The 23,867-nt window shown below is 50.1% G+C and overlaps 2 protein-coding genes across 5 annotated transcripts in view; both read right to left on the minus strand.

Moving 5' to 3' along the window:
- Positions 1 to 7,685: 7,685 nt before the first annotated feature.
- On the minus strand, positions 7,686 to 15,460 carry Reep2 (receptor accessory protein 2). Of its 4 annotated transcripts, none has more exons than XM_050135043.1 (8): positions 14,742 to 15,460; positions 13,098 to 13,170; positions 12,720 to 12,796; positions 9,673 to 9,793; positions 9,357 to 9,470; positions 9,003 to 9,144; positions 8,778 to 8,908; positions 7,686 to 8,697 (listed from the first exon to the last, which is right to left on the minus strand). In XM_050135043.1, the coding sequence occupies exons 1-8, from the start codon at positions 14,771 to 14,773 to the stop codon at positions 8,629 to 8,631; spliced, it is 759 nt and encodes a 252-aa protein (XP_049991000.1). In that variant the 5' UTR covers positions 14,774 to 15,460; the 3' UTR covers positions 7,686 to 8,628. The 4 variants fall into 4 exon arrangements, with proteins under 4 accessions (XP_049991000.1, XP_049990999.1, XP_049990998.1 ...); XM_050135042.1 differs by having other exon boundaries at positions 9,003 to 9,150; positions 14,742 to 15,415; XM_050135041.1 differs by lacking the exon at positions 14,742 to 15,460 and having other exon boundaries at positions 13,098 to 14,732.
- Positions 15,461 to 16,679: 1,219 nt separating this feature from the next.
- The window catches only part of Kdm3b (lysine demethylase 3B), a 59,667-nt gene continuing 52,479 nt past the window's right edge, over positions 16,680 to 23,867 (minus strand). The window contains exons 20-22 of the mRNA XM_050134832.1: positions 22,382 to 22,558; positions 21,706 to 21,840; positions 16,680 to 17,959 (exon numbers count right to left, since the gene is read on the minus strand). Coding sequence (XP_049990789.1) covers positions 17,879 to 17,959; positions 21,706 to 21,840; positions 22,382 to 22,558 — 393 coding nt within the window. The 3' untranslated portion in view covers positions 16,680 to 17,878. The remainder of the gene's footprint in view (positions 17,960 to 21,705; positions 21,841 to 22,381; positions 22,559 to 23,867) is intronic.

The following is a 23,867-nucleotide window of genomic DNA, read 5'->3' on the forward strand; positions in this document are numbered from 1 at the left end:
CACACTCTCTCTCTCTCTCTCTCTCTCTCTCTCTCTCTCTCTCTCTCTCTCTCTCTCACACACACACACACACACACACACACATGAACACATGTACTCACACATGCACACAGAGACACACACAAACGCAGGTAAACAGATTCCAGGCCTTGTAGAAAAGAGACCATGGGGAATTTGGCACCGGGTATACAGGATTGCCTAAGGCAGTTGTGGTCTGGGTAGCTTGATTCAAGTCCTCAGAGCCCTAAGGAGTGATGAGCAGACAGAGTTAGGTTAGTCTTAAAACGGAAGCCACTGAGGCATGGAGAATTGGAGGAGGTGGCACAGTCTGTCCTGAAGGAGGTTTGTCGAGGGAGGAGGGAGCTGACTCTCTAGACCAGCTCTCAGGAGCTTTCCTGCCCCAGGGTGCCCTGCAGAGACTGAGCTAGGCTCCAACCTGTGCTGCACAGCCCCTCTGCCGGATCTGAGCTGGATCTGAGCCGGTGAGGACGCGGGACTCAGAGGACAACCCATCCTGCGCTGCTTTCTCTGCTCTCCCCACCCCCAGCTGAGTGTGCAGCAAAGCCAGCCGGCTGCAGAAATCTCTGGAAGCTCCCCGGGCAGGAGAGGGAGGGGAATGTTACATAAGAGCCCTACTGGTGTGCAGGAAGTCGAAAGCAGCCTTTAGATTCAAAAAGCAGGGTTTCCACCCAGCCCAGAAAGGCAGGAATAGAAACGGGTTATTTCTGGCCCCTCACCACCGCCCAGCGCCAGGCTGCTCAGCTTCTTGGTGGGTAAGCATGGATTCTGCAGACCTGGCAGGAGGAATGGGGGGAGGAGACAGGCACCTTCTGGGGTTACCTGATTGGGAACTGTCCTCAGTTACTCCCATCCTAACAAACCCGAGAATGCCAAGGACGCAGTGGTATCAGTGTGTTTGCTTCCCCCGGCTGGCATTAATCTCTGGGTGCCTTGTCCATGCCCACCCCCTCCCAGCACACATTTGCTGTGGGACCTCTCTGGTTAATGCTGCCCAGGGTTTGTCTTCACAGGGCTTTATGGAGGAGGTCATTGTCAGCCCCAATTCATTGATGGGGAGAGGGAGGTGAGCAGAGAGACAGGGAGGTGAGCAGAGAGGCAGGGAGGTGTGCAGAGAGGCAGGGAGGTCACAGAACTGAACCAGGATTCTCTTCAAGATGGTCTGACTTCTGAACCCTTTGCCTAAACTTAGACTTATACCAAGATCTGCTCTCTGGGGTCCCAAAATGAATCTGAGAAGGTCTCTCTCTGCAGTTCTTGAGTAGGGGGGGAACAGGAGACAAACAAACAGGTTACTTCTATTCACGTCATATTTACTGACCAAACATCGAGTCTGTTCTATGATTAAAGGAGTTTAGGAGACTCCTGCAACCTTGCTCTTGCTGTTTCACAGCCTAGTGGAGACAAATAGGTAGAGAATCAACGGCAAGCTGGGTGTGGTGGCCCACGCTGTTGGGAGGTCGAGGCAGGAGGGTGAGGAGCTCAAGGTCATCCTCAATTACAAAGGGAATTTAAGACTAGTCTGGGAAACCCAAGACTCAGTTTCCTTCCCATCTAGGTGCAGAGTGTCATCATGACAGTATGCCTGCCTTGAGGCTGACCTTGGACTCAGAGTAAAATTCTTGCCTAGATAGAATACACCAGGACCTGTGATTGATTCCTAACATTGTCAAAAAATTGATTGTCTGGAAGGTAGAGACAGGCAGATCTTTGTGAGTTCAAGGCCAGCCTAGTCAGTTCCAAGACAGCCAGAACTATGAAGAGATACCCCGTTTCTGTACACATAAAATTTCTCACCTTTACCTTTTAATTCATATTTATGACCCGGGCTGTTAATTACATACACTGTCCACACGGTCCACTTCAGAACTTCTTAATCCTTCCAAACAGAATCCTTCCACGCCCACTAATCAAGGGCTCTCTGTCCCCTTCTCCCAACCCTGGCTAATTCTGTCTATGTTCTTGACTCCTCTTGGAGCCTCAGATAAGGCAAACACTGCAGTCTTTGGTATCTGCTGTATCTGCTGCTTTGTTTCACTTGGCATGATGTTTTCATGAACTGCTCTTCCTTTTTTTCTGTTCTTTCTTTTTGAGACAGGATTTTTCTGTGTAGCCTTGGCTGTCCTGGAACTTGCTCTGTAGACCAGGCTGGCCTCTAAACTCAGAGATCCGCCTGCCTCTGCCTCCCAAGTGCTGGGATAAAAGCCTGTGCTCCCACACCCGGCTTCTGTAGACTGTTCCTATTGTAGCGTTCCTGTATGACGATCTAGTCATGCACCCTGTCATGTATAGTTCACATTTTGTGTGTCTGCTTATCTTAATGTGGATAGTGGGAGTTTTCCATATCAGTATTATTTTTGTCTTATGTACGTGACAGTTTTGCCTGCGTGTTTGCCTGTGCACCATGTGTGTGCCTGTGCCTGGGGAGGTCAGAAGAGGGCATCTCAGCTTCTCTGGAAATGGAGTGACCGATAGCTGTGAGCCACTATGAGCGTGCTAGGGATTGACCTCATGTCCCCAAAAACTCTACAGGCGCTCTCAACCACTGAGCTATCTCCCTAGCCCCTTGTTTTTGTTTGTTTGTTTGGTGACTACTGTGAATTAGGCTGCTGAAAACTTTGGTGTTGCAGTGTGGTGGGTTCAGAATTATTACCCCATGGTGACAGCCGTATGGTGTAGGTGACAGCCTGTGTCTACCTGTGCCTCCCTGGATAGGCTTTGCTGTCTTGAGACAGGTGTCACTGTAGAGCTCAGCAGATTTGGGCCCACAATCCCCTGCTTCTAACTGCAGAGCGCTGTTCTAGGTGCTCTATACTGCCACACCTGCTGTTCCAGGTAGCTCTTATCCCCCCCCCCTTCCCTGAGCCACGCCCACACACTCACTGAGGGCCCGCTGAGTGTGCTGTTTCCTAGGCCAGGGCTCGGGGTGCTTAGCTTTAAGAGTGAGGTGACAGAGGTCCCAGCTCTTCTGGACTCTGGGTAGGTGTGCCAACATCTCCAAGCTCAGACCCAGGCTGCTTTCCCCGGTAACATCCATGCTGTCTCACTTCTTCTCTCCCAGGCTAAATATGGAGTGTGAAACTGCTCTTCTTCCCGATTTAGCATTTGAATTGAAGCGAGAACTGCGTGTGGCTGAGAGGCCGCCTCCCATCTGTGTGTGAGAAAGGGCTTGAAGTCTGTGGGGAAATGGGCGCTAAGGAAAAGGGCTGCCGGCAGGAGGGCAGATGTGGCAGCGGCCTGGGGGACACCTGGCAGCCATCTGAGCTGAGAGTTGTGCACTGGGAGCAGCAGACCTCAGCAAGCAGGAGAGCCAGGAAGCTTAGGCAGAGAGAAGCGCCGTACACTGATGTGAGAGGCATGGCTTCCGCCGAGCAGAGTCGGGAGGGTGGCCGTGGGTCGGAGCAAGATCTCTCTTGGTCTGCAACTCTCCCTCCTCTTTTTACCCTTCATGCTGGAGACCAGCCAGATGCCAGCGACCTGGGCCAGAGACATCTGGGCACATGACCACTTTTATTTTGTTCACGTGTTATGTTTTGTTGTGACGAGAGTCTCCTATGTGGTCCTGCCTAGCCTGGACCGCACGTAGACCAGGCTGGCCTTAGCTGGGAGTGATTCTTCTACCTCCACTTCCTGAGGGCTTGGGTTACAGGTGTTCCCTACCGTCCCCACACATGAAGGTCCTCCTGCTCAGGCCACTCAGAAAGCGGACCTTGCAGGCCCGGGGTGGACAGGGAACTGAAGTAGGATCAGGATGGCATCATGGGAAATCAATCAGGAGGGGTCTCTGCTTGTTCCAGCCGAAGCCCCCTCCTAGGGTGAAGTTAATCGCTCACAATCTTCCTCTTACTTGTTGAAACCGAGTCATGGTTTTGGTTCAGATGGGAACGGGTGGAAATCTCGGCCTAAGAGAAACCTCTTGTTGGCAATGTGGAAGGGCTATCTGGAGGGTCATGCCCCTGCCAGGCACAGCTGAGGGATGCTGGTGTAAAACTCTCCATCAATATTTCAGGCAACATAATTTATTGATCACTCATCTCGCTGGGACAAAAGGAGAGGGTAATTCATCAGGGATACAGGGCCACTGGGGTCAGTTGGAGGGAAAGGTCAGAGAAAGGTAGGTCACCAAGGTGGCGTCTCTACCCTGCCAGACCCTGCAAGAAGACTTGGGGATTCTAGGAGGTGTGTGTGTGTGCGCGCGCGTGTGTGCGCGTGTGGTGGGTGGGTAGGCGTTTTGTTCTCTCTTCCAATATCCTTGATAAAAAATAATGGAAAAGGCCAGGGGTCCGAGAAACCTGGGGCAGGCCTGAGATGTCACCGTGGCCAAGTCCAGGATGCAACAACTCTGGAAATCTTTCCCCACAACCCCCAACTCTGCCCCTCGCCTCTCCTGACCCTGAAATCCATTTCACTAGGTGTCTCTCAGATGCTAGTTTGGAAGCCCAGGTTAGGTCCCTCCTGGCGGAAGCCCGGCATTGTCTCCGGCACCCAGAGCTGTGCAGGACCCTTCCCAGGTTTCATTCTCTGAGTCTTGTCTGTCCACCTCCAGTTCTGAGTGACGAGGTGCACACAGACTGGTTTCAGGCCGAGACTGCAGAAGAACCCACGGCTGTCCTGTCTACCCTCAAAGATGCGTTCTCTCCAGTTAGTCTCCCCTCGCAGGGAGCAGAGTATGAGGCTTTCTAGTCTCCAGGCCTTGAGCCATTGGAGAGATTATTCTCTGCTTGGTGATGGACTCTCACACCGGGAGGGAGCTGCGCCACCTAGTGGACCGTTTGACACCTTGCAAGCAGAGCTCCCACAGCCTACGCTTGGGTAAGATCCAAACGGAAGCCGCTGTCCAGCTCTCAGGACTGACTTGAGATGGCCGTTTTCTTCCTCGAGCCAGGCGTGAGACCCAGAACCGAGAAGAAATAACTATGGCGCTTGATAGGGTAATGATCATGCACTTGCTGAATTTTAGGTTAGCAGGGAAGCCAGCAGGGTCTTTCGACCCGGAAACAACGTGTTCCTGTCACCAGGGATGCCACAGATTAGGCAGGTCACTGTTTAGGATCCCAAGTCCCTCCCTCCTCTGCTAGCATTGCTTTCCTGCAGGCTGAGCAAGGCAGCACTTAGCTCTGCTAATCACGTTAGAGCTGGCACAGGCTCGAGGGAGCTGCTGGCTTTCCTCTGACGTCAGGGCCTGGAAATCCCATTTTAAGCAGGTTCCTGGGAGGTTGGGACACCCACAACAAGGGAGGAGGAGTCAGATAAAGCAGCTTCAGGCCTGAGGCCATCATAATTTGGAACATAGTCCTGGAGGGTTGCCTAATGTTCCCAGGAGCCTGGACGTGTGACGTAGCACTAGACCCCACCCCTCAAAGGCTGCTGAGGACCCAGGCAGCTAGTGCCCTCCGCCTAGCTCTAACGGACGTCTTTTGTACGCCCCTAGCCTGAGAAGATCTGAGGGAGAGGAGAGAGGGCAGGTAGACCAAGGGAATGAGGGGACGGCATTAGGTCACCCAGACCCAGTGTACCCCACCAGCCAATCTTCTCCTAAAAGGCTTTCCAACTATTCTGTCACCCTCCATCTCTCCTCCCCTCCCCTGCGCCACAGGAAGCAGGCCCTGTGCCCAGAGTTCTGGAAGCCTGAAGGTTTCCATGGCAACAGAACAAGGAGCTTGGAAATCTGAACATCTTCCTTTTGACACACAAAAAAACCCAGATGTATATGTAGAGTCTGTCCATACGGAATCCGGGAGTGGTCTCCTAACTACCACTGTGTGTGTGTAAGTGTGAGTGTGTATGTGAGTGTGTGTGTGTGTGTGTGTGCAGGCGCACACACGTGATATGTAGCAAGTGCAATTTGCACAGAATACCTAACCCGTTTTCCTGGTTATATGGTAAGTGCTAACATGGTACTACCTTCTGGGGATCTTCTAGACTGAGTCTTTTTCTTGACTGGTACCTTCCTCTCCTTTCCAATAAAAAAAAAAAAAAGCCGAATTCCTCAATGGCTGTGCTGGCCAACTTTTCTGTCATCTTGACACAGGCTAGGGTCATCTGAGATGAGGAAACCCTGAGGAATCGCCTCTGTCAGATAAGCAAGTCTATGGTGCATCTTTTTCTTTTTTCAAGAGATTGTCAGAGGGGGCTGGAGAGATGGCTCAGAGATTAAGAGCATTGCCTGCTCTTCCAAAGATCCTGAGTTCAAATCCCGGCAACCACATGGTGGCTCACAACCATCTGTAATGGGGTTTAGTGCCCTCTTCTGGCCTGCAGGCATACACACAGGCAGAATATTGTATATATAACAAATAAATAAATATTTTAAAAAAAGAGATTGTCAGATTTTTTTTAAAGATTTATTTATTGAGTATACAGTGTTCTTTCTGCCTGCATGCATGCCTGCAGGCCAGAAGAGGGCATCAGATTTTATTATAAATGGTTATCAGCCACCATGAAGTTGCTGGGACTTGAACTCAGGATCTCTGGAAGAGCAGCCAGTGCTCTTACCCTCTGAGCCATCTCTTCAACCCCGTGCATTTTCTTAACTGATGACAGGTGTGGGACAGCTCAGTTCCCTGTGGCCACTGCTGCCCCTGAGGTGATCCTAGGTAGTACACGAATGCCGACTGAGGACCCACAGGATCAAGTCGGTGAGCAGCGTTTCTCCACAGCCTCTGCTTCGGTTCCTGCTCTAACTTCCGTCCGTGGTGGAGTGTGACCCGAGAGTTGTCCGCTGAAATAAAGCCTTTCCTCCACAAGCTGCCTTGGTTCGTGGTGTTTGTCACAGCAGTAGAAACGCAATTTAAACAGGGCCAGTGGTGTAAGGAAAGCCCCCAGAGGGCTCGATGAGAGGATTCTGGGGAAAAACCTCCTCTGTTTTTTTTTTTTTTTTCAAGATTCTGTGGTTATGGCTGTCTTGGAGCTTGCTCTGTAGACCAGGCTAGCCTCGAACTCAGAGATCTGCCTGCTTTTGTTCCCCTAGTGCTGGGTCTAAAGGCTCGCGCCACCGCCACCCGGCAAAAGGGCCCTCTTATGTTCTCACATCTCAGTTCTGGAGGTTCTGACAGTACGGTGGCACACATGTCCTGCGATGCCAGGGACGTCTAGGCTGGTGCTCCACCCACCTCCACTATGAGGTTCTTCCACAGACCGAGATGGTCACTGCCTCAGCTCCTTTGCCAGCCTAGATCCCTCCTCCCGGGTCCTGATCCTCCAGGGCCACCTCCTCCTCAACCAAGCCTCCTCCCATATCTCAGACTCCTTTCCTAGAACCCACCATCACTCAGGGCCTCACCTTCTCTGGCTCCACACTAAACTCTGGCCCCAGGATTTGGCTGTCCCCAAGACCTACAGACCTGGTTTGTCCACAAAACTTCCTTTGCTTCTTTTCTTCCCTCACCCTACTCCAGCAGTCGTGGACTTTTCTGCCCCATCTCCAGCTGTTTAACAGCAGCCTATCTCATCCTCTCCCCTGGGCACCTCGCTGGGGTCCTTGTCCCTAGAGTTAACATCTGAGGGGATCTGAGATTCTGGGGTGTAAAACAACTCATGGGGTTAAGGACCTTGACTCGTTTCCCGGGTTCATCTGGCCTTTTCCCACCCCCTTCACAGCAGTCTTCTCAGTGGGCCCCTCCCACTTATTGGCTTGGTGGGGCAAGAATAACGCGGAGGCCATAATGAAGGAGGTGGCAGAGTTTAGTTTATTGGCTCATCCAGTGGGCACTGTGGGATCAGGAGCCGCTCAGCTCCTCTTCCTTCTTCACGGATTCCACTTGGCCCTAAGTGAAGCTAGCAGACCCAGGGCCAGGGGTGGGGTCCAGGTTGGTTCTGACAGGGGTATGCTTGGCACAGGAAAGGGACCCCATGGCAAGGTAGGATGGGTCCTATTGACAGGAGAGGAGCCAGCTTGGCAGGACCTCCATAGTGGGCCCTGGGAGTGGAGGAGTCCAGCCTAGACCAAGGATGGAAGGGTAGGGGGCAGTCCCTGGAAGCCTCATTCTGTCAAAGGCCTGGGTCCTCTGAGGTTCTGAGACCAGCAGGGGTGGATAAAGAGGAAGCCCAGGGCTGACCCTCGCCAGCAAGCGTGGCCTTGGGATCCCACCTCTTTCTGGTGGTTTGGAGAGCACACAGCCCTACAGGTATGGTTCTGGCAAGGCTGTGTCTTCAGAGCTGGGCCTGAGCAACCCCCTCCCCACTTCTTCCCCTTCTCAAGGTGCCTTAAGGCCCCCTCCTTGGTCTCTCTGGACAGTGGCCACTACCCCTATTGAAGAGACAGCGGTGGAGGCATGGCAGGCCTCACAGAGGGGGATGGCCATGGTCTTCAGCAAGGCACTGGATGGGTTGGGCGGGGCGGGGCTAGAGCAGCCGAAGAGCAATGCTGGCCGGGAAGCCCCCACCTCCTCAAGGGCTCAGTCATCATCAGCTTCTGGCCTCTACCCTACAACTGTGCCTCCCTCCTCTCTGCCCAGCCCCCTCTGGAGGAGTGTCCACTGGAAGAGGCACAGGAAACAACCATCTAGGGGGTTCTCGGGTCTGGCCCACTGTGGAGGAGGGACTAGGGCTGCAGCTCCCCCCAGTGCTTGCTATTGGCCTACAGCTGCAAGGGTGGGGGGAGGCGGGGCCTCAAGCGGAGTCACCTCCTCCAGAACTCTTCTTCTTGGGTCGGGTCTTCAGCGTCTTGGAAGCCACCGGCTATGGAGAAAGGATGATGGGGCTCAGCCTGGTCCCACTCCATCGTCCCAGTTTCCCCAGGCCATGGCCTGTGTTCTCACCTCAGCTTTGAGGACTTTTTTGATTGATTTGGTCCTTTTGGGTGCCTTGTCTCCCAGGTCATCTTCTGAGGTCTCTGTCCGGGGATCTCCCTGGCTTGTGCTGGACCTTACACTCAGGGCAGGGTCATCTCCTAGTTTGGGGGGCGGGGAGAGAATAAAGGCTCAGGCGTCTGTCTGGTCTTTTCAGCTCTGTCCTATTTCCCACAGCCCGGGGTCTGCCATTACCTAAGTCCTCAATAGTGTCCAGGAGCCCCCCAGGGCCAGGTCGGAGGCGGCCATCCGGCCCCTGCAGTGGCAACGCATCCTCATCTCGAATGAGAGTCAGGTCCTGCATGCTGAAGCTCCGCAGCTTTTCGGAGAGCACCCCCTGGCCCTAGGGTTACCACCACGCACCAAGAGAGCAGGAGGGAGGGGCGGGGTGGAGAAAGAGGTTACCATAGTGTTGGGATATTTTTCCTTTGGCCAGATGAGGAAACTGACCAGACAGTAGAAGAAACAAGGCTGGAGCCTGGAGCCGCACAACCCAAAGTCTCCAAGGCCTGAAGACAGGACACGGGAATGAACCCAGCCCCGTCTCACCTTGGCAGCAGCTGTGACTGCGGCATTGGCGGCCAGATTCAGGCCCCGCTTGCCCACCCGCATCATGGTCTCATAGCTCTTGTCTCGGGCTTGTGTGATATATTCGTCGATCTCCTGCGGGGACGGGAGACCTGAGAGGTGAGGCTGCAGGCAGGTTACCTTAGTTCACACCTGTGCAAAGACACGCCCGGCCCAGGGAGCTGGGCTCTACAAGGTTACCCCCCCCCCCCGCCCCCGGAAAATGTATGTATGTGGTTGCAGGCACGGGAATGCCTCAGCTGGGTCAGGCTGGGAAGAGTTGAAAGTTGGGGCGAACCTTTTCCTTGTTGGACAGCGTTGGATGCACGAACTTGCGGTAGAGAACGCTGGAGCCCTTGGTGTAAGGGGACAATAACCATATCACAAAAGCAATCTTGAGCTCAAAATAGAAGGGGAACCTGTTGGGAGGACAGAGAGGCGCACGAGAGTTAGGGGATACTGGATCGAGTAGCGTTGACCCCGGAACAGTTCCCACCCCTAGTGCTCTGGGGCCATAGGTTTCCAAGAGGACTGCGAGGGTGGGTGCTAAACTGAGACTCCACGTGGGAAGGTAAGAAGTGACCCCAAGCCGGGTGGTGGTGACACACGCCTTTAATCCCAGCATTCAGGAGGCAAGGCCAGCCTGGCCTACAGAGAGAGTTCTAGGATAGGTAGGGCTACACAGATTTCTTTGTGTCAGAAAGAGAGAGAGAGAGAGAGAGCTGGAGAGATGGCTCAAAGGTTCAATTCCCAGCCACCACATGGCAGCTCACAACCATCTATAATGAGATCTGATGCCCTCTTCTGGCCTAGAGTCATACATGCAGGCAGAACACTGTATACACAATAAACAATTTAAAAGAAAAGGAAAGGAAAGAAAAGAGAGAGAGAAGTGACTCCAATTGGGTATATGCCTATAATCCCTGTACTTGGCAAGGTGGTCACAAATTTGTGGTCGCTCTGGGCTACCTAAGACCCTATCTCAAAATAAACCACAAACCAAAGACATGGGATACATTCCTCAATCTCAGGCACCTGGGAAGTGGAGGCAGGAGGATCATGAGTCCAAGGTCATTTTCAGCTACACAGGGAGTTCAGGGTCAACCCTGTCTCAAAAAAGAAAACAAAGCAAAAAGCAAAAAGAGATCCCAGAAGGAATTTCCCCAGCAAGCAGCTCTCCTTCCTGTGTGCTGAGGGATGTCACCTGTCTTCCGGGTTCCCGCCCTCCTTCCATGATGAGGACTGTGATGGTGTTTGGATCTTGATCCTTGCTGCCATGACATGACCCTTACCCCCTTTCCTTCTTCATTTTTTTTTCAGTATCAGCCCCAGACATGCTCAGCTCTCTACCATTGAGTTTTTTCGTGTGTGTGTGTGTGTGTGTGTGTGTGTGTCTGCGTGCACACGCGCACGAACGCAGAGCAGAGGTCAGCCTTGGGTACTGTTAGCCAGCCCTGGTCCCTGGTATCCATCTTTCTGCTTCCCCGAGCTGGGATTACAAGCACGCACCATCATTGCCTTTTATTTATTTATATTTATTTATTTATTATGTATACAATATTCTGTCTGTATGCCTGAAGGCCAGAAGAGGGCACCAGACCTCTTTACAGTTGGTTGTGAGCCACCATGTGGTTGCTGGGAATTGAACTCAGGACCTTTGGAAGAGCAGGCCATGCTCTTAACCACTGAGCCATCTCTCCAGCCCCCATCACTGCCTTTTAAACATGGGTTCTGCATGGCAAGCTTCACACACTGAGCCATCTCTCTAGCCCTTCAGTATTTTTAGCTAAGAACTGTTTGAGAGGTAGTCTCACTGCGTTCACACTGCGTTCACACCAGCGTCAAGTGCCAGCGTCAAGTGCCCTTCGCACCACTGACAGGCACTTGGTCCTTTGCCTTCTGAGTTACTGCTCTGCATCATTTCCCCCAGGCTTTTACCCCCAGGCCGCAAACTCGGGCAAGTCTTCTACATCCTCACAAAGCCCTTATCAGGGCTCTTTCTTTTCTTTCTTTCTTTCTTTCTTTCTTTCTTTCTTTCTTTCTTTCTTTCTTTCTTTCTTCTCTTTTCTTTCTTTTTTTGTTTGTTTGTTTTTCAAGGCAGGGTTTCTCTGTGTAGCCCTGGCTGTCTGGAATTCTCTCTGTAGACCAGACTGGCCTCAAATTCACAGAGATCTGCCTGCCTCTGCCTCCCAAGTGCTGGGGTTAAAGGTGTGCGCCACCACCTAGATGCTGTTGCTTTTCTAAAAAAAATGTTAACCATGGGGGCAGGAGGGATGGCTGCTCTTTCACAGGTTCTGAGTTCAATTTCCAGTACCCACAAGGTGGCTCACAGCTATCTGTAATGAGATCTGGTGCCCTCTTCTGGCCTGCAGGCATACATGCAGACAGAACACTATACATAATAAATCTTTAAAAAAAAAAATCTTACTCCGCCTTTAATCCCAGCACTCGGGAGGCAGAGGCAGGTGGATCTCTGTGAGTTCGAGACCAGCCTGGTCTACAGAGCTAGTTCCAGGACAGGCCCTAAAGCCACAGCGAAACCCTGTCTCGAAAAACCAAAAAAAAAAAAAAAAATCTTCCTCATGTATGATATGTGCATGAGCACACGTGTGTGTTGGGTGGGGTTCAGAAGACAGCATCTGGGGCTGCTTCTCTCCTCCTCTTACCTGGTTTGCAGGGATCAGACTCAGCTCAGCAGGCTTATGTGGCCAGGGCTTTGCTGCTGAGCCACCTTTCTGCCCCCTGCACTGAGATTACGTAGGCCAGGCTGGGATACCTTATGGGCCCCCTGGATTACAGGTGATTCAAATTCCATGGACTGTCCTCTTCAAGAGGTGCTTGCTCAGACATGTTCCCCGTCCCTGTAACACTCCTATACTTTAGGCCTCTTAGTGCAATGCCTTGGAAATATGAGCATCCAGTGTCCCACAAACAGGGAAGACATGGCTTAGGAACTGGCGATCTGTCTACTGTCCCAACAAGGATGAAGGAGTGGACACAAAATCGGTGAATTCCACTGTGGTGCTATGGCTGTCACCAGAAATGAGGACAGTCTGTCAAGCTTTTGGGCTAGGGTACCCTCTGCTGTCCCAGAACTCGCTGTGTAGATTCACCTGCTTCTGCCTCCCAGGTGCTGGGATTAAAGGCGTGGACCACCATGCCCGGCTTGCTACATTTGTTCTTACTCTGCTGATATCAGGCCTTAAGAACAGTATTAAGGACACCCAGGGGCTGCTGGAAGTTGGGGTAACTCTAGCCTGGGTCCCAACCTTCTGCCTATCTGTCTGGCTTCTAAAGGAAAAGGGTCTGGGTCTTGAGACACAAGGAGCGGCCACTGGACCTCACCAGGACAGTATGATATCCGTGAGTGTCTCTGCTGTGGTGAAGAAGGCGAAGACGATCCAGTACATCATCCATTTTACCTGGGGGGGGGGGCAAAGGGCAGCATTAAATGGGGCCTAGGACTGAGGATATGTAAACACCAAGGTCCTTGGCTGCCAAGGAAACCCAGGACCCCATGTTGCTGCCTGCTCTCTACTGAGAGAAAGTTCCCCAGGCCCTTTGTCAATCATACCAAGCTTGGGTGGAGAATAGGGAACATCCCAGAACCTCTTTTGCTCAGGGTTTTGTTGGATAGCATGGCACGAAGCCATCGTCTCCCCCAACCTGTAATGTGATAAAATGCACCCCCCCCCCCGTGTTTGTTAAACGTTGTTCACTTACATATTCCTTCACGTTTTTGGTCTTCACGGCCTTGTAGGAAGAGTAGGCTGGGTACAGGGTGCCAAAGATGAGCCTAGGGAGGCAGGCATGGTTACTGGGCCCTCCTCCCTCCCAGCTCTGCATCAGCCCTTGGGGGGCTAAGGAGCAAAGGAACAGAGCTCCAAAGAAGCATCTGCTGGCTGAGGAGCTCTAGTCAAGGACTAAGGTCAGAGCACTGAAGACTCCAAGATCACATCCAGCCCTTCCCCTAGACCCAGAGGCTAGAGGTCCCTTCAGCCAGAATCCTTGGCGATGCACAGACATGTTTTGGGAGTTAAGGGGGCTGGTCACTGCCATGAGATGTCTTCCTTCTTGGCCTAATGCCCGCTCAACCCATCTGTTCATACTCTCCACTCCCTTGTCTCAGAGACAGGCTGGGCAGAACCAATTCTCCAAGAGAACCTAACATCACCTAACAGGGCACCCAACCTGGCAGTCAGAACTATTGTGATCTTGGGACTAGAGGGCACAGGTTCAGGAGGTCCTGAAAGAGACAGAGGTTTATAAGCCCATGTCAACATGGTCTGAGGTCAGGTACAGTTAAGACCCTGTCTGAGCATCCCACTGTAGATTACAAAAAGGACACATCAGTAGGGGGGTGGGGGTGGAGGGAAGGAGTTTGCCCAGGCCAGGAGGGAACCAATCATCCGGAATGCCACGCGGGAGAGATAAGGCCTCTAGCGGGTGGGAAGAGGAAACCAGGACACAGGCCTGTGACAACACTGACTGGGGAGAAGGGTGGGGTTCCTGGTCTGCCAGTCCTGATGGAGGCTGAGGGTCAGAACCTGAACTAGAGGAAGGGGTGGCTCTGAAGCCCGGCCCCTTGAACTGTGGGTGTTGCTAAGCCAGGGCACTCGCTGTCCGTGCTGATGCTGGATAGTGGGCCAGAATCCTCAAGGCCAACATTTAGGCTCCTGCGGGAGGGAGGTATTTCTTCCTGTATCCGGGGGAGGTGCCAGGGCCATAGCTCCACAATGTGACTGTTACAATGTGTCTGGGATCAAGGCTACCGAATGTTTCCCCAATCCTAGGCAGATAATAGACATCCATCCTGTTACCTCCCCACACTTTGTCCTCCCAGCACCTCGGCTTCCAGGCCCAGCCTTCCTCCCTGGATGCCTAGGGCAGGTGTCCTCATCCAGTCTCTAGCCGGGGAAGCAGGAGGAGGGTCTGAAAGCTTTGGGATCTGAGCTCTGGAATGATGAGGCCCCTGTCATGCTCCCCACTGTCTTACTCTCTTCCCTAGGGAAAGGAAAGTCTTGTATGCTGGGCTCCTGCAGCCTAGATCTGCTCAGTGGGGGAGGGGATGTGCCCGCCTCCCCTTATAAATCAGTAGCTGCTCAGCCTCTAGGATGGGGGAGGGCGCAGGAGCAAGGCAATTAAGAATAAACGGGTTTTAAAAATAATATGGGTGAGGTCTCTGGGAAACCAGGCCTGTATACTCCCGTAATGCCTCCCTTCCAGTCTTCGGTCTCACATCTCTGTCTCTGGGGACACCACATAGGAACCCTGGGCTAATCCATCCCAGGCTTGAATACCGCGCCCTCCATCACCGGCCCCCCTCATCCCCCACCGGGCGAGCCCCGCTACCGCCTCGGCACTCACACCACCAGGCGAGAGATGATCCAGGACACCATGGCGGGGCGGGGACCCAGCCCGGGCGAGGATGCAGCTGCCCGAGGCCGGCGGTGGAGGCAGCAGGAGCTGCAGTTAGCGGCGGCAGCCGCTGCGGGGTCAGCAGAGCGCGGAGTTGCCGCCGTTAAAGGGGAGGTTCCTGCCGCAGCAGCGGGCCGTGGGCGGTGGCGGCTCTTAAAGGGGAGGCCGCGGTGTCGGCGCGCCCCCCCAGCACCTGCTGTGGCTGGGCATGCGCCTTCACCCTCAGTGCCCAGCCTGCCTCTGTATCGCTAGTTCATTTTCTTTGAGCTTCAAGGTGGAGGCCAAGCTCCCGGCGGGGACTCTTTTGGTTCCCTCCTTTTGACATTAGCTTCGGCCCACCTCCGGCCCTGCCCACATCAGGTTGAAGGCCTCAAGATCCCACCAGGAGCAACAGCTGCTTTAGTGTTTAACTGGCAGGCCCTGTGCTTAGCTTTGTGTGTTATTCCATTGAATCCTCACAACTACCCTATAAGGCAGAAGTTATAGTTAATCCTCATCTTGAAGGTGGATGTTATTGGTTTCCACTGCTATGCCAAGGGTCACAAAACCACTAAGTCATACTTGTTACGGTATAAAGCCAAGCTTATTTTAAAGGCTACACGCTCCAAACACCAACCATCGAACTCTCCTCCTCCACTGCAGGCTCCAGGACGTCCACCTGGGCTCCCGGGCCAGGCGTAGCTGCACCTGTCCACTCCAGTCCTCATCAATAACCGCCAATTTCCAGGTAAAAGGGAATTTGTTCACATGGTTTGATGGGACTTTTGGGTAGTAAATTGTGCTAGGATTAGGGATATGTGAAATTTAATTTCACGGGGAGGGGACAGGAGAGAGAGGAATGATTCTTAAGTCAGAAAGTACAATTGGTAGTGGATGTCCTATTTCTGAAGACATTTATATCCGGAATGTAGGCTAGCTCGCCTCCTGATTTTCACCAAACCAGCCCCCCCCCCCCCCCCCCCCCCCCCCCCCCCCCCCCCCCCCCCCCCCCCCCCCCCCCCCGCCCTCCTTCCCCGCCCCACTTTACAGCTGCTACATCCTGCAGCTTTGTGTTGAGGTATAATCCTTCGGGTGGACCACACTATTAAAATGTCCAACCAGGCTGTAAGGGCATGCTCAGAGTTGTGTATTTCAAAGACTCATATTCAAACCTAGAAGCCTTGAAAAGCACAAATAGTCTATTTCTAGCTTGATAATTATGTTTCTAGGCCCAAATGCTCTGGAAGGTGTTTTCAGAAAAGCAAGTTTCAGAAGAATAGGTTTCAGAGAAGCAGGCCTCTGATGAGGCCTCTTGCTTTTCTACATAACTTCCTTCCCAAAAGACCTCTTTTAACTAGAATGTAGTCTGTCTTTACCCAGCAAGAAGTTTTAATTTTGCTTAATAAACAACCCCACTTGGGTCCTCTGCAGAGCCGCACACTTTATGGTATGTGGTCGGTTGACCTCACAGCCTTGCCTGGAGCTGTGCTGTGCGCAGGCTGTACATTAGGGCACTGTTCTCGCATCCTGCACCCTAAAGGAAGGAGGACCCCACTTAGCCCTTTTTGTTCACTGAGCATAAACTCCACCAGCCACCTCAGGGGGTTCTTCGCCTAGTCTCTCACTGGGCACGTTCTTTCTCTCAACTAAGCACAACTCAACAGCAAAGAGTGATCAGATCATTAGGTGCAGGGCAGCAGGAGGCCCCCGAAACCAGCCGCACCTCTGACAGCCCACAGTGTAGTCTTGACTTTAGAAAAGTTGGCACAGAAAGAATTTTGTCTGCTCCAAACAGATTTGTTAGATTTTTTTTAATAAGAACATGGAAATCCCAATCAGCCCTTCAATAAAATTAAAGTACAGAAAGTGAAATTAAAAGTATTCTACAGTAAATGACTTTTATTTAAAAAAAAAAAAAAAGGTAACTGTGAACATATAAACAAGGCTGCAGGGCAGTACACCTGGGAAGAGATACATTTCCCAGTGTACCTATGGGCCAGTGAATTCCATCATTTCCAAGTAAATTCTTAATAAAAACTCCACTGAGTTGTAAAGTTTTGCTGAAAATAATTCCAGACAAAACTCTAAAAAACAAAAAACTCTTATATTGGAAACCAAACTTTCCACCCCATTTGGAAACATATGCAGAGTCCCAAGGGAACGCTGGTAGTCGGCAAACAGATCCCGGAGTCAGCGGTGTGCACGCAGGGAACGCTCCACAGCTCAGACATGACACAGTTCTTCCTCAGACAACTGTTCCCTCGAGATAAGACTGAGAGGGAGGGAGAAACTAAAGGATTATAGTAAAATGCCAATTCTTTTAAATTACGCTTTGGCTGATTTTGTGCTATAAGGGACAGCTGATTTCTAAAAATCATATCTTTCAAAGAGTTTTATTGAAAGGAAGACTAAAGTAATGTGCCTTTCCTTGTAGTCCAGGAAAACAACTGTGTTATTTCAAAAGTTCTAAAAATATCTACTTTCATGAAATAGTAACTATTTCACTACAAACCTAGTTCTCACTAAATACACACGGTTCCTAATCCTGAAGCCTCCTGGGAAGTTGTAGGCTCTCCCTGGGTCTTGAAGACTCCATATTCACAGAGAGTATGGGGAATGGCTGCACCCCATCTCCTGGGACAGGCCAGGTCAGAAGTCATGTGCAGAGACATGGCCGGGCTTCCACCAGGCACATTGTATCTCCTTACTTTACCAGTTATGACTTCCTCCGCCTCCAAACACAGTCCCACTGAGCTAGGCACAAGAGGAACAGAGAAGGAAGGTGTGCCCACATTCCTGGTTTCCATGGTCTCAAACCCAGAGATGTGCAGGAAAGCCCAGCGATGTTCAAGCAACCTGGATTCCCAAAGGCCACTGGATGGAGTGTGGCACCCTCAGCTTCGAGTCTGAAACTGTGTGTGTGAACAGTGCCATTTTCTTGTGTCAACCTTCAGTGTTGAGGCAGCATAGAAAGAGCGGCTGGAGAGTTTGTAATACTGACCACACTGGCTTGGGGAAGGGCCTCTGCTCCTGCAGAGAGCCCTGCCGTTCCCTGGTAAGTGTTGTGAAAGGCCTGCTTCACAGGAGAGCTGGAAGTTCCCCATGCCTTAAGACCTTGCCAGTTTGGATTCGTGGGCCTTGAGAGTGCCAACAGCATCTTTCACTGCGTGGTATATGATGTTCTTCACCTGGAGAAGAACCAGCACTGTCAGTTCAGGGCAGCTCACAAATGCAGTCTATATCCTACCCTGACAAACTTACTGAAAAGCCCATGAGCACGCCCCAGCTGTGTGCTTCCCAAATCAAGCCCCACGATGAGTTACCAGTCATACAGGATATGAGGTCCACACTCAAGAAAGAATGTGTATAGCTACCATCACTCCTGTTCTCACTAGGTGTTGGACAGTCACTAAGCTGTTATGTGGACGTCTAGTTAATCTATGTCATGAGCCTATGAAGTTCAATTATTTTATCATAAGCCTTGTTTAAAGACACTGAGAAAATCAAGTTCCAGGGAACTGAAACTGGGCACAGAGGCACATGTCTATAATTCCAATGGTTGAGGTCAACCTGGAATAAAGACTGTCCAAAATACCCTTGCCCAAGACCCCACAGCAATGAACAGTGGGAGTGGGTAGGCAGGCAATGGGCTGTTTTTCCTATTGCATGAAGGTTGGTTCTCCTTCCACCTTGTGGGCTCAGCAATTAGACTCAAATGCCTTCACCCACCGAGCCACCCTGCCAGTTCCCCTCCTCCCTTGAGACAGGGTCTTACTATTTAGCCAAGGCTGGCCTCTAACTTCATTTTCCTGATTTAGATTCACAAGTAATGGGATTACAAGAATGTGACAGCAGGTCTAGAGCGTATGTGCACACAATTTGTCTAAGACACATATTTTACATGTGACATTGGAAGATTTAATTAAAGTTATTAAAATAAATTGACAGGCTAAAAACTTTAAAGAACTGACAAGATGATTAATTTTTCTAGGGTAGAAAAGTGAGGTAAGACAAAAAAGGAAGGACACACTGGTACTTTACAATGTTGTCGATGTACATACGTGTATTTCATGTATATGTATGACATCTTACTTCACAAAAATAGGAGGCTCTGTGATGGGCATACAAGATGCCCTGGGCCTCGACTGGTTCTTTTCTATTACTTAACAAAAATGCACTGTGAGCTGTGCTTTAGATTTGTGCCAGGGAAAGTTGTCAATTAAACAAATTTCTGCCTTCACAAAGCTAATTAAGTTTTACAATTTAGCAAACTAGCAATGAACAAGTTAAAGAATAGTTATGTCAGATGGATGGGACCTGAAAGTGTCAGCAGGGTTGACGCTGCTATCGTATTATTTTTGGACTTACATTTACATGTGTGTACACACTGAGCACCATAGGTGGGAGTTCTCTCCTTTAGCACATGGGTCTTGGAATCAGATCCAGGTTATGAGGCTTGGTAACAGCTGCTTTTGCTTGCTAAGCCATCATGTTGACCCCAGTGCTGTTATTTACTTTTTTTATTTTTATTTTTTTTATTTTTTTGTTATTTACTTTTATTGTATTGTATTGTGTGTCTGCATGTATACCATTACATAGGCCAGTGCTTGCAGATACTAGGGGAAAGTATCAAATCCCCTGGAACTGGAGGTACAGGCAGATGTGAGCCTTGGGAACCAAACCCAGGTTCTCTGCATCAGCAGCATGTGGTTTTTTTGAGACAGGATTTATGTAAAACAGCCTCGGCTGTCCTGAAACTTGTTCAGTCAATCAGGCTGACTCAAATGAGACACCCCGCCTGCCTCTGACTCCTTTTTTTTTTTTTTTTTAAATATTTATTTATTACATATACAATATTCTGTCTGTGTGTATGACTGCAGGCCAGAAGAGGGCACCAGACCTCATTACAGATGGTTGTGAGCCACCATGTGGTTGCCGGGAATTGAACTCAGGACCTTTGGAAGAGCAGGCAATGCTCTTAACCACTGAGCCATCTCTCCAGCCCCCTGCCTCTGACTCCTAAGTGCTGGGATTAAAGGCATGTGCCACCATGCCTGGCTAGCATGTGTTCTTAACCTCTGAGCCATCTCTGTAGCCCCAGATGCTATTAAAAAAAAGGTTGAAAGGAGGCTGAAGAATTGGCTCAGTGGTTAAGGGTACATTCTGTTCTCCTAGAACACTCTTAGTACTAGAGTTACTGTCCTGAACTTTGGCTCCAGAGGATCCAATGCCTTTTCCTTCCTGTGGAAAAAAAAATGCTGGGTAGTGGTGGCGCACACCTTTATTCCCAGCACTAGGAGGCAGAGGCAGGCAGATCTCTGTGAGTTCGAGGCCAACCTGGTCTACAAGAGCTAGTTCTAGGACAGCCAGGGCTGTTACACAGAGAAACCCTGTCTCGAAAACAAACAATCAAAGCCTTATTTATTTATTTAATGTATATGAGTGCTCTATCTGCATATACAACTTTATGCCAGAAGAGGGTACAAGATCCCACTATAGACAGTTGTGATCTACCATGTGGTTGCTGGGAATTGAACTCAGGACCTCTGGAAAAGCTTAGCCATCTCTCCAGTCCCCCAGCAACCCACCTCACCCCACTGCCCCCACAATGCCTTCTTCTGGTCTCTACTGAGACTGCACACACACACACACACACACACACACACACACACGAACAGATACATAATTTTTTAAAAAAGGCAACTGGGTGATGGTCACTTTTAATCCCAGCACTCAGGAGGCAGAGGCAGGCGGATTTCTGTGAGTTCGAGGCCAGACTGGTCTACAGGAGCTAGTTCCAGGACAGGCTCCAAAGCTACAGAGAAACCCTGCCTCAAAAAACCAAAAAAGGCATTAAGAGTAAAAAGACAGTCTACCAGTTGAAACCTGGAAGAGGTGGGGTATGAAATCGGTACATTTATATTGCTTCTATTAATATGAGTATATATAATGTAAGAATGTCCATCTGCTCTGATTTGTAGAATAAGGGACATGTGATTGAGGCCCTGTACGTGGCCAAGTTCAAGTTCTCTGACCACCAGAAGGCCCACTTGTCAAAGTGTGGCTCCTCCAAGTTTAATGCAGATGAATCTGAGGACGTGGTAGTTGAGAAGCTACTTATCCCCGAAGGCTGTCGGGACAAATATGTCACCAGCTGTGGTCCCGGAACAAGTGCAGGCTTGCTACCTGTGGCGCCTTCTATTGTGATGAATGATGAGTCCCACTTTTTGACTAAGTTGGGCCTGTTGTCATAGGCTTATAATTCTAGCTACTCTTGAGCATGAGGCAGGAGGATGATAAGTTCTAAGCTAGCTTGGGCTACAGAGAGTTCAAGGCCAGCTTGAACAACTTAGTAAGAACCTGTCTTGAGCAGTAGAGGACCTGCCAACGGGTGCACAGCCTGTGCACATTCAGTTCCCAGCACTGTGAACAATGTACGAAGGAACAGGACCCTCCCTCCCACAGTATTCTCTTATATCCCCGAGCAGGGATGCAAGCCTACTCAGTTATCAACACTAGAACTCCCAAGGTCTGAGAACTAGGGAATCATTACATAGGAAATGGGTAGATTAAAAGACCCCTCCATACACACACAACACAGGGCTTACTCAGGAGTTCAGGTCAGCCTGGAATTTGTGATAACTGTACTGCTTCAGCTGGGCTATAGGCATACATTAAGATGAGTGGATAATAAATTCCTGTAAAGGAGCTGGAAATAGGAGGATCAGGAGTTCAAGGTCAGCCTGGGCTACTTGAGACAGCGGTCCAAAAACAAATCAATAATCGAAACTCAAAAACCCAACTGAAATGGTTAGGTATCTGCTGTTTCCCAGTCACTTCTCTACCAAAAAACAGCCATGAGGAGAATGTGTCTTTGTGTGTCTGTGAGCATTAGATAGGAAGACAGTGTGAGTGAAGGAGGGACCCCATTTACCTGTAGTTTATCCTCATGATTCGTATGGGTGTTGGAGAGATGCCTGAACTCTTGTGTTAGGCGGAAACAGTGCTTCACGTGCTCTGGGGATACGAAGTCTTCTGCGACTTTAATGCAGCTATACAGATTGTGAACCTGGGAGGAGGCAAGTATAGCAGGAGAATGTAGACCTCAGAGATTCAGTAACTCATACGAAAATGCCAGTGGGCTGTGGCAGCACACGCCTTTAATCCCAGCACCTCGGGAGGAAGGCAGGAGGATCTCTGTGAGTTTGAGACCAGCCTGGTCTACAGTGGAAGTTCCAGGCATCCAGGGCTACAAAGTGAGACCCTGTCTTGAAAACAAAACAAAAAGTTTAGGGCTAGGAGTGGTGGTGCACACCCTTAATCCTAGTACTTGGGAGACAAAGATCTCTGTGAGTTTGAGGGCTTCCTGGCTAAAAAAACAACCCCCCCAATAAAAAAACCAACCAAAGAAAACAGAAACAGCAACAACAAAACAGAAAACAACTACCATAAAACAAACAAACAAAAACCAAGCATTTAAAGTTATAAGGAATAAAGTTAAAAACTAACAAGCCATGGTATTAGAGCACCCAGTCTGACCCTGCCACTGAAAACTAAACTCAAGAGACAAGCCATGGGGCTGTGGAGCCGGTCTCCATTGTGCAACTCACCTGGTGCGGGGCTCCAGCAGGTATGAAGACAGCATCACCCAGGAACTGCACGATGGCCCAGCCTTGCACACCATACTCCTCAAAGAGTCGCTTCCGGAGGATCTGGTCCAGATACCAACTTTGGTCATGAATTGGGTCATGATCAGGAGGATTCTCTTGGCCTTGCTCTTCTCCAACCTGAAGTTATAATCAAAATCCAAAAAAGGGAAGAATTAATAAAGTAGCCCTTCCTTGCCCACGGTTTCAACAGTTTCATTTACCCACAGCCAACTGTGCTCTAAAAACACATGGAAAATCCAAAAAGGATTTGCAGGTTTAAAAATTGTGTTATTATGGTGACACGAAAGACTCCCTCACTGCCCAGCACCACCTCACACTAGACATGTTGTATCCTCATCGAGGGTAGCTGTGTGTCTAGGTCCTGTTCCAGTTCAGGTGGCTATGGACGTTTCAGAGAACACGTGTTCAAGTACTCTTTAGCATGCTTTTAATCCCAGCACTCAGGAGGGAGGCAGAGGCTGGTGAAACTTTGAGTTCCAACACAGTCTGGTCTACAGAGTGACTTCCAGGACAGCCAGGGCTACACAGAGAAACCCTGTCTTGAAAATGAACAACAAAAAAGAAGCTTCTTATTACCTCAACATTTATTACCAGTATGCATATATAGGGGGAAAAAGATGTAGGGAACCTCCTAGGAATGTACTATCCGTTAAGCACACAAAGAACACTATCTTCTTTATTCTGTTGAACATGTTCTAGTGTGAGCTCAGGCCCCTTGCGCATTCTGAAAGGTTTCTCGATCAATAGGTCCCCTTTCTTTGCTTCCCTGCAGTGCTGAAGATGGAACACAGAACCTTATGCACACTAGATAAGCATTCTAACACCAAACTCCAAACCCAGCTTTTGTTTATTATTTATTCGTTTTTGAGACAGGGTTTCTCTGTAGCCATGGCTGGCCTGGAACTTGCTCTGTAGACCAGGTTGTCCTGAATGCTCAGAGATCTGCCTGTCTTTTCCTCCTGAGTGCTGGGATTAAAGACATGCACCACCAGGTCTAGTCAAATTTATGTATTTTATGTATATGAGTGCTTTACTTGAGCATATACTGCTTCATGCCAGAAGAGGACATTGAATTTCATTACAGATGGTTGTGAGTCTCTATGTGGTTGCTGGGAATTGAACTCAGGACCTCTGGAAGAATAGTGCTCTTAACTACTGAGGCATCATTTCCCCCCTCCCCCCTTTAAAAAGACTTATTTTTATTTTATGTGTATCAGTGTTTTGCTTGCATGTATGATCTAAATCTGTTTACCACATGTGTGCTTTGTGCCCAAAGAGTTCAGATGATTTCCAAGGACCATGGACATCTATGTGGATGCTGGGCACTGAACCTGGGTCCTCAGCAAGAACAACATGTGACTCAACTGCCGAGTCAGCCCACCAGCCTCAAGTTCTTGCTTTTCTTTTTCTTTTTTTTGAGAGAGGG

The sequence above is a fragment of the Alexandromys fortis genome, unplaced genomic scaffold (assembly GCF_014885135.2).
Source record: "Alexandromys fortis isolate MF-2015 unplaced genomic scaffold, M_Fortis_MF-2015_v1.1 scaffold_25, whole genome shotgun sequence".
Lineage (NCBI taxonomy): Eukaryota > Metazoa > Chordata > Mammalia > Rodentia > Cricetidae > Alexandromys > Alexandromys fortis.